General features: G+C 40.9%; 1 protein-coding gene across 1 annotated transcript in view; it reads right to left on the reverse strand.

The window, feature by feature from the left end:
• Positions 1 to 401: 401 nt before the first annotated feature.
• The window catches only part of tmx3b (thioredoxin related transmembrane protein 3b), a 37,035-nt gene continuing 22,834 nt past the window's right edge, over positions 402 to 14,602 (reverse strand). Inside the window, exons 13-16 of the mRNA XM_082546214.1 lie at positions 13,768 to 13,824; positions 9,546 to 9,675; positions 7,925 to 7,993; positions 402 to 2,505 (exon numbers count right to left, since the gene is read on the reverse strand). Coding sequence (XP_082402340.1) covers positions 2,242 to 2,505; positions 7,925 to 7,993; positions 9,546 to 9,675; positions 13,768 to 13,824 — 520 coding nt within the window. The 3' untranslated portion in view covers positions 402 to 2,241. The remainder of the gene's footprint in view (positions 2,506 to 7,924; positions 7,994 to 9,545; positions 9,676 to 13,767; positions 13,825 to 14,602) is intronic.

Consider the following 14,602-nt stretch of genomic DNA (forward strand, 5'->3'; position numbering starts at 1 on the left):
TACCTCTGACTTTGAGGTCTAGGTCACTGAGTTTTAATCCTGTCCAAGGCTTTTAGTAGATACACCTTTGGTATCAACTTGAAGCTCCTATTTCACCTCATTCTCGAGTTACCAAATTCACAAACTCAATGTCCACGCCGCCTACCCACACTGCTGAGGGGAAAAGGCATCATGTCCAAGATCTTCAAAAAGCCCAGAGAACTACTGCTCACAACCACTTTTTAAAAATTTAAATAACTCTGGCGCTTGGAAGTAAAACAAAGATGTGAGGACCGGCTCAAGACTTTTGCACAGCACGGTAGCTGGAAGATTGACAGACCTAAAAGAAAAAACAAAAAAGGAAACCTAACAACCCGACATTACATGATGAAAAAAAGAAAGAAATTCCAATGAGCAAGAAAAAAAGACGACCATCTTTATTTCAATCTTTCAAACCTGTAATAAAATGTGACAAACTCAATTCAAACCCTAACGGGAAGTTTGGCAGATAGTGGTAGGCAACTACAGACCAGAAGGCAAGGCGAGGGCATGGCTCCTTTAGCGCAGCTTCACAGTAAACCACAGATAATAACAATTTTCTTTTAAAAGAGAAAAGGTGTGCTTATATTGAGTCGAATGGGTTACTGAACTAGAACCGAATGGTGAAATTACTGTTATTCCTGCTTTTTAAAGGAGCTCTGAGGCAGCTCTTTGGACAGAGCCGGGCGAGCGCGGCCCCAGTTTCGTCTTTATGCTATAAGCTGCCTACCTGCTGACGTAGACACATGTCAGCAGCATCAACCATGTCCTCTAACTCTTGGCAAAAAACAAGAAGAAAATCTTATATTGAAGAAAATTGATCTTTATTGGAAAAGGTGGACGCCACGTAACTCGCCGTACCAGCTGAGAGTAAGAATCTATTTTACAGATATTCAAGTTGTGTTTTCAGATGCTTTGAGGTCTCTGCCTCATTGCACCCTAAATCCAGTAAGGTGCACTGTACTGTGGAATTTTCATGAAAATGTTATTACACTGGGTGTAGAGGATTTTGGGAACACTCTGTCTTTTTATGAAATAGATTGGTCTGGTGAATTAAGGAGGAATCCATTATCCCTACTTGATTTCAGCTATTACACACACTTTAGTCACAAGGAGAGGGTATACAGGATCTCTATGCCTTGAGACCAACAAAGAAAAAAAAAAAAGAACAACAACAACTCAGCAGCATAAAGACAATCCTAATGTTCTACATGCTCTGTGTACATCTCAGGGCATTGGGATGTAAACTTCAAATGTCAAATGAATTGAATATAGAAACCGGTGATGGGGGATAGCCTGAAATATGGAAACAGACAGAGCTTGTCTGTCTGAGGAATATGACTTGTTAAGATCCACAGGAGCTACTGGTGCATGTTATGGCTTTTGCTAGACAGGTACAACCTGTCTATATAAGGATATTTTTTATTTGTTTTTACCCAGTTGGTCATGTTGGAAGGAAATGGGTTAAAAATGTCCATCTGCCGTGTGTCGGTATCACAGCGAGTGATCCCGATTATTGTCCCCAGTCTTTCTTAATGACAGCAGATGGCTGACAGAGAAATGCGGTGAAGTGCAGAACTGTCTGGGCACTTTGTAACCCTTTATAAGAAGAAATATTTTTAGGCAATAACACAGAATTAAAAACAAAAACTGCACATTTCAACGATGGCAGATTTTCCTTGTTGGGCACTTCTTTTTCATTCTACACGCGTCAATAACAATACACAAGCCTACACAATGGATTGAGGGCAAATTTAAAGGCAACATCAATCAGTTTCTACTACTGTAGGATAATATAGAAAATGAGAATTAAAATGAAAAATAGTTCGGTATGCGACAAAAAAAAAGTGGTTTCAAGACACTGACCTATGAAATCAGGGTGTCACACGTCACATGGAATTAACCACTGGTTGGTTGGTTGGAATCATAATAAATAAGATGGTATGTTTGGTTCGCAGCCATCCCTTCTTCATGTGAACAGTGTTTACACTCCATCATTAAAGAGGCTGTTTGCTTTCAACATAATTCAGTGGCTTCGCCAAGCAGCCGACCTTACACGCAGACAAAGAACTCAAAGATGGAAGAATAGTCTGTGGTAGAGGGGCTCTGAGGGGAAGTGAGATGAAAAACAAAGCACAACAGTAACACATTGATATGTCTTTGAGTTTCATGTCACTGCATTTGACTAGGCCTATGATCCTCTATCCAGCAGGTGCCCCTGTGTTAATCGGTTTTCTTCTCTTCAGGATCCTTCTCTCCAACGTCCTCATCCTCTTCTTCTGGGCCCTCCAGCGCCGCAGCACGTTGCCTCTCCTCCTCCTCCTCTTCCTCCTCCTCGTCAGTCAGGCCCTCTCTCTTCGGCGCATCTATGTCATCCGAACCGTCATCAGACTCAGCTGTGCAGATGCCATAGCACATCAGGCTAATTACGCCCAGCGGTAGGCCAAACAGGAAGCAGCCCAGCAGTGGAGAGCTGCGAAACACCGACTGATGAGGGAAAGAAGACAGCGAAAGATGAAAGGAAAATTGAGAACGCGAAGCACGAGGGGTGAGGGAGAGTATAGGGAGACAAATTTGTAAAAGACACTAATACAGTAACTTGAGGAAAACACTGAAATAATCCAGTGAGAAAATACAAGAGAAAAATATATAACCTTAGTTTTATCTTTCAGCAACCAAACACCACTTTAAACACCATTAACTGCAAATAAAAGATTGATGAATATCTATGAGGGAAGAAAGTTCACAAAATAACTTTTCGCAATAGTGGCATCCTCTTATGGTACCACACTCAAACTCTGTTAGCGCATTAGGATTACCCTTCCTCCACAAATGTTTGTAAAAGCAGACAGCATGGCCAAGAGCTCGATTTTATACCCCTGTGGCAACAGGTCGAAAAGCAACTGGATTCAGTGATTTAGAGGTGTGGCCCAATACTTGTATCCATACAGCGTACCTTAAACTTGCATTGTTTCTAACAGCTGGGGGGGCAACTCTCTGGTTTCGAAAGGTCTCACAGAACAGAAGTCCACGAGGAAGTGATCATTGTTTGTCATTTGATTTAAAAATTTGAGTGAGAATTATTTCCAGATAGGTTTCTAATTACTCAATCGCTATTTCCAGTGTTGTTTAATATATTGTGAAGTTAATATGGAAAATTAAATTATGCTGAAGTGTCTTGAACGTGCACCAGATGGCGACAGCTGTGGTTGCAAATAGAGTCCTGGCCCTATAGAAGTCTATATATAAAAAAAAATCTGTCTTGATGTCTGTGAACACTTTCAGTCACCCATTTATGGTCATGCTGAATAAAAACTAATTTTTAGTGTGTAGATTTGGTTCAAATCTACACACTCATTGGCGAACGACTTGTCATTAATGGTCTCATCCATCACCATGCTCTTGATCTATCTGTATGTCTGTCTGTCAGTCAAAACATTTATGTGCAAACAATAATATTATCCAAGAAATCTGATTTTTTCTTCCTTCACTAACTGATCATCGTTCACAGGATTAATTTTGTTTTCCTTTCTATGGGGAAAAAAAATCTGAAATCCAGCTAGCTTCTCAGCAAGATCCACGCATGACACAGACAAGAAAATGGGGAGTAAAAATTAAAATGAATACATCTGTACACAGTAATCTGAGGTCATTCGCAGAAATAACCAGCTACACTACTAGCAAATGGTAATAAAAGGAAAGTAAAAGGGATGTCAAGTGAGTATGAGGACTGCTTAAGACAAAACAATCTGCTAACAAGAGGTAAATGTCAGGCTAAATCAATATCCAGCAAAATGTCAATTCGGTCCGATTGTCTGTCTACCACGACTAAGAGCTAGTAGGAGTGATGGTTAGTTTATGAGCTCGGGGCAAAATATAATGAAACTGCCACATGTACTTTGACATGTGCACACATTATCGGAGACTACAAGGGAGGAAATATGATAAATAAGACCCTAAAGCTCAGTTGTGGTCCAGAGGTCCCACGATGAGTCAGTGCTGCAGTTTCTTAAATTCACACACTGAGACTTGCTTACTTGTAACACAACCTGTTCAGTCCAGTCCCATAAAAGCATCACATTGCTCTCAACAACCAGCGTTTGTAGTAGCAAAGAGCCTGCCTTTAGCTGCAGAAAGTTAAGCAAATTCAAATCAGATCTGCAGATCAAAACACTTTTTCGCCAAGTTTGTAACTTATTCATGTATTCTATCATTTACACTACATGTTGTGTAAGTTTTTAAAAAGCTGGTCTTGAAACATTTCCATACACTCACGCAGGGTTTAATGTTTTAGTATTAATTCCACTTCTGTCCTGTAATTTTCAGATGCTTATAGTGTGTTAAACTATTTGTATCGTCTGCTGTGCCGCTTGTTTTGTTTTACACCAAATGACCATATTGGAGAGCGTTGGCCTTCAATCGAACATCCTTCATGTTTCTTTTACTTTCTCATTTTACAAACTCAACTAAGATGAATAAAGAAAAATCAAACACGAGCACAGGCCCACCGTTACGCACTAGTCTTTTTGAAGATACTGCCTGCACACACACTGCCCTGCTTATTACGGGCTCACCTCCCACCTCCCTCGGCTTTAGTGCGTGCGAGCACATTAAAGCCGAAATTATGCTTCCATGAATATGAATGTAAATCTCTGCAGACCTGCACAGAGCATGATGCTATAGGTAACTACAGGTCACAAGCTGGCTAATCTCGCTTATGAGACGAAGATGAAACGGAAATGAGCAAAAAGCTGCTGGAGGAACGTGACGCAAACCTCTGTGGACGCTACATTTGTCGAGACTGTGCTTTCCATCCTAATTACAACCTTTTCATTTTAAATTAAACCAGCGTTAGTGACAAATTTGCACATTTATAACAACTACATTTATCCTTGAGGATCACTTAAGAGAAAAATCAAAGTAAACACGCAGAGCCAACAAGTTGCTCTCTGGTAATAATTAAGGCACCCCTCATTTCACATCCATGTTTTCCACTTTGATACAATTTATTTCTAATATTTCTTAAGCACTCCAGTGTAATTAAATCTGTTTTTTTTTTCTTTCAGGAACACGTGAAGCACAATTCAGATGATCTTAATGTAGCAAACTGCATCAGAGAGAATCCACCTAAAAGGGCACGTTCGGTCCCAACTCCTGCCAGCCACTGAGCTGAGAAGAAGAGAAACACTCACGTTCCCTTCAGTCGTTGCCACAGGAAGAGGAATGGTAATTGCCGGTGCTCTGTGATGCTGGATGAGGGAAAGGATGGGCATGCTATGCTAACACAGCTGGCTATGACTCATTGGGCTTAATGCGCTTGCTTCTTCATGCTCCTGTCAGACATGAATTTAAATAGGCTCTCTAGGGGCAAGGTGATGGCTGTTGCCTATCTCCTCTATATTATATCATGTCACTGTAAGCAAAACTAGACTGGTGATACTTCCAGCTTGCTAAATTTAGGAAAGCACAAGTCTCACATTTCATTTCTCTTACAGATGTAAGTCAGACCCTTGACACAAGATTTTTACTTTTAAGCAGCCAATAGAAGAAGTCAAATAAAGATCCTGCATTGTTGCTTTTTTAGCTCAAAGAAATACAGCTTTTCTTTTGCACTGAAACGTTTACCCATTGCTCATCTGGCTTACTTTATCACTGATTTCATTTAATAACCCGAGAGTCAAGCCTGATCTGACGCACGAAGAATTAAACCTTCAATTAATATCTTGTTAAAAAGCTCTCGTTTGAGCTTTAAGTCAAACCCTTTACTTCAATCTAACATTAAAGCATGCGATTCTCATTTAGACATGCTCCACATGGCTTTAAGGACACTGTTATGGGCGGAGCAGAGTGTTAGTCGTGGTTAAAGTTCAACCATGCCTGCTGAGAGGTATTATTCACAGCTGTATTTACATTCCTATCACACCCTTGGTAAAATAAACACTAGTTCTCCCAAAAGAACCAACTACTTAGAGTAAAAGAAGGAGGAGAAGTTCAGCCGCCTGACCCTCTCCTCCCTCAACACTCCACCTCCATCTGCTCTGCTGTTTTTTCCCCCCCTCTCCCTACGGACTGTTTACTGCCTGTACTGCATATTCTCAGTTGTACATCCAATCTTGTCCTCTAAATGTTGTTTTTCCTCAAAGAGGAAAAGTGGAGTGCACAGGGGCATTTGTTTGACATTGTTGCAGAGCAGCTTGAACACAGAGCATTAACCCTAATTTAGCAAACGCAGTCAAGGTGAAGCACATTTTGAAACACAGCAAGAATATTATTCCATAACAGGGGCAATTTGATATTGTGCAGCACGATAATGCTGCGCTTTAATTGTAGAGGTGAAGCCTGGTATCCTTAAACAGGAGAGCGTCCTCTGAGTAGCATGTCGCATAGTAAAATTACCCTGAAGTAATATTAGCTTGAAAGCTAGATTGGATAATCATCTGCAATACTCTTATTTGACAAACAGTAAGTGTTGTATGTAATGTGAGAACCCACAGAACATTGTTCCAACTGTATACAAGCCATTAGTTAATAGTTACAATTAGCTGGTGAACACAGAAAAACACATTTCCCCATGAAGGTGGTGGAGACCAAAACAGAACCAAAGCAGTGCAAATATTGAACTTTTGGCCACTGTATGCTTAAGTCAACTTTAATACAAATCTACGATACCGTCTGTCAAAACTGAGAAAATTTGTCAAAAGGTTGTTTAAATCTCAGAAATGTATTGTTATTTATTAAATAAACTGAATTACCAGTTTTATACCCAAATTTCAGCCGGCATACCGAGTCCCTCTGAGAGGTCAGCATAATAATGAAGCATAACATTCAACCACTTAAATTCATTTTTAGGAATGCAACTATGCAACGAAATAATAACAACAACAACAATAATAATAATAATAATAATAATAATAATAATAATAATAATATAGTTTTGGAGCTTGATTCTTCATGAACAGGGCACAAAAAAGACATGATTGAATTTTAGTCATATTGTTTCTTCAGTCCTGAGGAACACTTGATGCAGACATCCTGCAGACTGAATTATTTTACGCTCTTTTGTACATATTTATTGCTTTTTGGTGGAAATCTTAGGCTACGTTCACACTGCAGGCGAAAGCGCATCAAATCCGATTTTTTTGACCCTATGCGACCCATATCCGATCATGCTATGACAGTGTGAACGGCGCAAATCCGATATTTTCAAATCCGATCTGGGTCACTTTCGTATGTGGTACTGAATCCGATACATATCCGATGTTTTAGAAAGCGACTGCTGTTTGAACGGTCAAGTCGCATTAAATCCGCCTTTTACGTCACCGACACAAGACTGAAGCCAATTATCAGCGCCCGAGAAGACATCGCGAACGCTTCCTAGCCATCCAGTGTAGATGTCAGTGAAACTGTTGGGAAGACAACGTAAACATTTTATTTGTACTGTATAATCTGCAGATTCTGACAGAAATCTGCAGCTATCCTTTGAAGCACCGCTCCTCTCTTAAACAGCAATAAGGATCATTATTAGGTTATTTACATTATTATGTAAATAACAAAATAACTTAAAGCAAAAATTGGGAAACGTAAAGTCCGAAGTCTTTATATTAACGGCCATCAGTCAAACAATACTGTTTGTTCTTGGTCTAAACAGAGCGCGTTGTGTGTGACATCTTCTTTTGCGCATGCGGGCCGCTTTGAGCGTTCACACTAGAGCGCGTTTGCTGTCGCATTTTATTTGTAGTGTGGACGAGGAGACAAAAAAATCGGATTTGATCAAAAAATCAGAATTGAGCATTAAGACCTGCAGTGTGAACGTAGCCTTAGATGATGTTTTGTATTTCATTTCACTTTGAACTTGAGCTACATCCTGCTTAGGCAATATTCTCTGATTGAAATCTCACCAACTTACCATAATGGTGGACCTGGCATCAAAGGCAACACGTTTGATCCTCTGAATGATGCCGTCACCTCCATATGCCTGCAGGAAGACAGAGTTTAATGGACACAGATAAGCTACTACGTGTAGTCTATCCCAGTTCTATAGGACATGCGCAGGGTTTCATGCACTCTCCAGCTTGGCAACAACAATTTGATGCAGTTACCTGGAAGCATTCCCTAAACCACAAAACAATCAATAAATCAATAAAAACTTCGCAAACAGCAACACATACTATACACAGACTGAAATATCCAGGTTTCAGTTCTCCAGTCATGTGCTTAGTACATTTCAGACATTTTAAATAATGTTTAATTAACCGCTTCCTTGCACAAAATTATCTAATGTGCCTGACTCTAGTTTGCTCACAGTGCAGCAGTTCTGCTCCATCTGAGCTCATTTATTGGCAAAAAGCACCGGGGCAGCCAATGAGTGATTTGTCCTGATGCTAATTCATCAGGATGGCCAATTAGTGAGCTCCAACTAAGCAGGACTTCTGGAAATAAGCTGAAGGTGGGGTATGAGACAATCTTTGTGGATGCAGCTGCTGAACAGACTAAGCACAAATTGCATGAGAACTACGCAAGGTATCAGACATCCTTATGCAAAAACAACATATAAAGAAGTTGTAGCTTTTTCTTCTTAATTGAAACGAAGCAAAGGAACGAGGACTTAAATATGGCAGCAGTGAGTTTAAAAAAATAAAATAATTATTCCATGAAAACCAGGTGTAGCGATGTGACAGACTGCTAAGGTAACTCTGTTCTTGAGGCTGGTTCATGCTTCACAGGAGGCGAATTCCACAAAAAACACACCCAGTTTTCATGTTTTTTATACTTCCATTGAAAAAGCATTAAAGATTCACAAAACTTGATCATGCTTGGAGCAAAAAAGCTCCCTACACTCCACAAGAAAATCCTTGAAATCCACTTCTATTCTATGGTAACATTTTTTGTGGGGCAAAAACTTTATTTGGTGCATTTCTACATGAAGGACAAACGGGCCCTGAGACACCACATGGCTGAGATTACGAGCCTGACGTGTAGAGGCTGAAACTGTCCGGGGCTTGGCTAAAACTGGACTGCAGAAACATGGTGGTTTCTGTTGCTGTTTATTTGGTGGGAGGGTGGTTTGTTTTGCCAGGCGAAAAATAGCCCAGACCATTCTCGGAAAAAGGAAAAAGACCTTTGGGTGTTTGGCTTATGGTTTCATACATCTGGTGACTTTAGCGTAGAGTAGAGAGAACGATGACATTTATTTTCCAGATTAGTGCGCACACTACAATACAAAGTCATGTAGTAATCTCAGTGTTTGGCTCAGAACATAGAATTATTGCAGATAATCTATTCAAAAGGGAATGCAATATGAAATCTAAACATGCAAAAAGGAGATTGGAAAAATATCTCATCTGATAAAAAAAAAAATTTCTGAGTGGGGGACTTAAAATGCAAGGCAACATGCTTGATTAATGAAGATTTGGTGTGATTACAACAGTACAACATAAGGTGAAGGGGAGCGAAGGCTACACCAGGCTGAATACATAAACAGAAAGCAGGAAAGGGAGGCAAGGGAGGGGAGAGGGAAGGATTTGGACCTGTGCAGAACCGTTCAGAACACTGCTGATGAATTGGACCAGCTGCTCCATGCTTTCGATCGGCTCACTGGGCAGGAAGTACTGCTCGTTGGATGTGTTGAGGATGATAACGGAGGGAACTGTCACCTCGCTGAGGAAAAAAACAGGAAACACGGCTTTTAATCTTCTTAACCCCCACACCTCAGACTGCCATTATCAAAGAGCATCATTAGATGGGAACAAATTGTAGTCTTAAAGAATAAATTGCAACACAGAGAATACAATAGTGAGATAAACAAACCCTTTGTACTCTGAGCAACCCAACTTTTCCCATGGGTTTTCTTTCAAACAGAGAATTTTTCTTTCCCAAGGAAAAAGGCGATGCAGTGTGGCCCATTTCAGAGTGGCATTTCTTCCATCTTTTATACAAAGAGTGTGCAACTCAGGGGTTTTATGGGTCTGTGCCGGTCACAGTTAAAGAGACCTTTACAAACTAAAACTGACAAGTGAAGCCCAGGGAGTCCAGAGGAAGGCAGCTCTGCATCCACACCGAGACACGTACAAAACATATACTAACTACTCCAGTGATCTTACAGGCTTTGTTTTAACAGAAAACACAGAAACAGTGACACGCTGTACGCTGCCAAGCCGGCTCATTTCGACAAATCAGCAGAGGAATTACAAAACTCAGTGAGATAGGGAATAAGGTCATACAAACAACCGATCCCTCTTCCACACGTCTCGCACAACACCAAAGCCTGGCTTAGATAAGGTATCCTAGTGCTTAGATACACACATGCACACAGGCGCACAAACAGTCCATCACGGCGCTGCCACCTTACATCCCCGCGGTGTTACTCAACCCAGCAACAAATTGCACACACACGCACGCATATCCATCACTGTCCCAATCCACCACCCCGCTGAAATCAGGAGTGCAAACATATACGCCTGTGCGGTAGAGTCATCAGTGCCTCACTACTCTGCCCAGCTGAGTTCTGCAATCTCTCTCTCTCACACACACACAACCACACACACATTATGAATGGGTATTTCCATCTGACATCCAGCCTACTCCAACAGATGGCACCCATTTAAAATAAATATGGATTAGCCTAGGTGCCTCAGTTAGTGGGACTACTGGGGGTTCGCCACCATAATTAAGGGTCATATATTCTACCATTTGCACACATTCTTCTTCTACTGCAAAAAATGGTTTCTATGCAATTAGGGTCAGTGGTTTTGTTGTTGTTTTTCTTTTATGTACCATCCTACAAGATCTGTACAAACTGCTAAAGGAATTAAAGTAATAGTGAGCTCATTTCTAGTCTAGCCAAAATTCACTATTCAAGTAATAACTCGGGAATTTGCATATTAGATAGAAAGTTAGACGATAAGATACCATTACATGTCTTTGGATTCACTATGGAGCAGGAGCTGAGAAACTATTGGTATTCATTAGAACTAACACAAGAAGCACAGACTACATGTAGGGATGGGTAGATGTGCTCGGTGCTCGGTCTTGCAGCAAGCTATCAAATACGGTGATTTCTCGGCTTTTAAAAAAAGGCTATGCGTCGCCAGGTGTTTCATCAGATTCGAGGTGTTACCTCCTTTGCACAGTATCACCTTAAAGCACTTGTTGCAGCTGAGTTTGCATCTTTTGCTGTGAAGTACAGCCAGACTTTTGACCGCTTCGCCTTGGGCATTTTTAATCTGTAGCTCTGCTCTAAAAGAGCATACGTACCTGGGCCCGCCTACTATCCTTGGAAAGGTAAAATGATTGGCTAGAATCCAAAGTGTATGACATCTCAGGAAAAAAAGCACTGAAATAAAGCACTGAAATAAAGCACCGAAATGTGCGCTGCTTTTCGGTCTGGTTACTACCGTTTATGTCAGAACCGGTGCCATAATGACACTGGATACCGGTACCCATCCCTAACTACATGAGAGTCCCATCTTGAAGACTTGAGCCAAGTTTTTTGTTCGTCAGCGTATTGGAGCCACTCTACAGGCAGTCTGCTAACAACCAAAGCAATCCCAAGGAGGTTTTTGGTACCTCTTTACGACTGCCAGCAACTATTCGTCATTCCTCCTTTCTCTGGAGGCTGGTCAGTGCTGGGGGGTGACTGACCAGTCTCGATGCCTGCCTGATTAAAGCTTTAGCAATCAATTAAACAATGACTTCTACCTCCAACCTCCAGCAACCACTAACCAACAGTTGTCTAATACTGATTTATCAGAAGCTGTTCCTTATATTCTGAACAGGGTTGTTGTTCATTAAAAATTCAGCAAATGAATTTTAACAAACTAGTTATTAATTTACTGTGAATACAACCAAAGACTTCACAACTGTCTGCTCAGCTTTAGCATGTACTCGCCTACATGTGCTGCAGCTCAAGCTGCTCTGCTGGGCACAATGTGATTACACAATTTCTAAATTATGCAATTTTCGGCATGTCTTGTGCTTTCCCATTGACCCTTTGTGCACATTGGACAACATATATATTAATACATTTTTGAAATATTGACTTTAATGCACTAATGTTAGTTGGTGTTAAAAAATGAAAATAGAAGTGAACAAATTGTGCACAAATTATGTGCAGTTTACACATTTGAGGGCTTCATGTTATTTTATTTCTTTTTTTTTTAACAGGACTCATTAGCAACAGTTCATCAGTTCGTTTTTCTCAAAGTTTCCTTTTGCGCTTTGTTACCAGAAGCATTTTCTGAGCATTAATTATTGTAAGAAGGCCTAATTACTAATCCCAGCTGTAAACTATGATAATCATTATCACAGTATGTCCAGAATATACATTTAGGATGCGTGCCAACATAAAATCTGGATAAATATCAATTTAAAGTTATCAGAAAATGATGTTTGCTGACATCAGGAGGTCGTTCATTTGGATGTCCAACTGGAGAAATGCCTTTCGTAATCATTCCCATTCCGATTACAAGTCCTCCCTCGATATTGCCAGTTTTCAGTCAGCTCACATCTTTTCACGTTTTTCACAGCCTACAATGCATCCCATATAAGGGGTTAGAGATAATCCTACATTTAAACAGAAACAAAGACGACCTCAGACTTTGAGTGGTTCTCATCTGGTATGTGTGTATTCCTGAGTGTGTTTGTGTGCCTCTGGTGAAAGCAGAAGCAGCCTTACGCCAGACAGACTGCTGCCAGAACACAGTAATCGCTGTGATGACAGAAAGAGGAATAAAAAGCCATCAGATTTATTTCCATGGCCCTCCTAAGGGAAAGGATTAGTGGACATTGACAGGCCAGGATTTTATTCCTCAAAGGAGGGCAATTAATCCTGCGCTACAGCAGCTAAATTCAGTCCCCTAAAACCCAGGAAAAATACATATTGTATGTGCTCATACAAAATTAGGAAGGCTAATCACCTCTTTTATCCTTAAATATAAACACCGCCTATTTTCAACTGTGCACCAGAAGCCTGCTGGTTCAATGTAATTATATTTCAAGCCATAACTTCTACTGTACTCAGTGACACACTGACTAAATTACACAGGACTTGGGACACCATGTCTGCTATAATCTTGCTCATACAAACAATAACATGCTCAAATTAAAATAACATCCTGCCGCGGTCGTTTTACGCATGCAGATTCTCACACAAAATTATACAGACACACATAATTAGATGCTGTACGTTAGTAGACACAAAACAGACATGCCGACTGCGACGGCCATCCTGGTCGTAGTGGGGTTCTGCCTAATTAAAAGGAAGGGATGTCAGTTTCAAGGCCTCCCTAAGCATGACACCCTAACAGCCAGCCTCAGCTTGGGCACAAAGTTGCTGCAGCAAAGGGTCTAACTGCATCATTAGCGTTGCTCTTTGGCAAGCTATTAGAAAAATACATGACCGCTATAGATTTAATCCACGCACAGCCCGCTTTCCCTAAACTCCTCACATATTCATCTCAATAGGCTGCACTTTCACAACCAGATTTGCATGAGCTTGTGGATCTTTGTGCTTTTCCTGGGTGTATGCTGGATGTAGAGGGGGGAAAGGGGGGTTTAAAGTTTCCAAGAGCACTAAAAAAGAAATGACAGTCTGTGTAATTGACTTCTCCACAAGAGAGCATCTTTAATGGCAGAGGCTGGCATTACAAGTCAGTGCAGACCTGGATAAGTAGCTGACAGAAGGTAACATGAGGCTGAGAACGAAGAGGATGACACGAGAAGAGAGAGGGAGGCTGAATGTGAGACACTTACCCCATAATGAGGCTGTTAATGTAGTCATTCCCGTCCATGTGGCCAAACTGGAAGTCTCTGGAGATGCAAGAGAAATCAGTGGCATGAGAAAGCGAAACATTGCATCCAAAAAAAGCTGAGTGAAATGAACTCTTTTTCCTGTCTCGGTGGACTGCATGACACTAGCACAAACTGGGACACAAACTTCAACGCACAATAGTATACAGCTATGAAAACTTGGTGAATGAAATTACATGTTCTTGCTATTGGAAACTGGAGAACGCTTTAACAGAGGAGGGGGGGGGGAATATCCCCAAAGCGCCATTCTGTGCCATCTCCTGTTTCTCGTCATCTTTTCTAGCACAGAAAAGACTCAGGTGATTTATCTAAACGATAAGGTAGGAGGAGGAATTCAATTTGTATCTCATTGTGCTGCACAATGTCTGAGCAAAGTGTATTGTGGGCAGACTAGGAAAGGGGGTTGCACAAGTCCAGGAAAACTAGGAACTTTCTCTGAATGACTGACTGTGGAGGCCTCTAGATATATATTATATTCATTCTGAATCACAGCAACATCTAGGGCATTGGTCCCCTGGGTGCTAAACAATACTGCTTGTGCTTGACATGATTATGAAGAAACTGAACTGTATAATATAGCCACTGGATGCAATATAAAAATCAGTCTGGGTTACTGATAATCTTGCTGACAATAGTGGGCCTGACTGGGAATAAAGCTCATCAAAAAGTCAGCTTATAACTTCAATGCTATAAGACACAGATCAGGCACTGTTAGAAACGATCCAGATCTCAAAGACTGGCAAAACAACCACTGAGATACGAGACTGAGGCACAGAAA

Source organism: Aulonocara stuartgranti, assembly GCF_965226115.1.
Source record: "Aulonocara stuartgranti genome assembly, chromosome: 9".
In the NCBI taxonomy this organism is placed as follows: Eukaryota; Metazoa; Chordata; class Actinopteri; order Cichliformes; family Cichlidae; genus Aulonocara; species Aulonocara stuartgranti.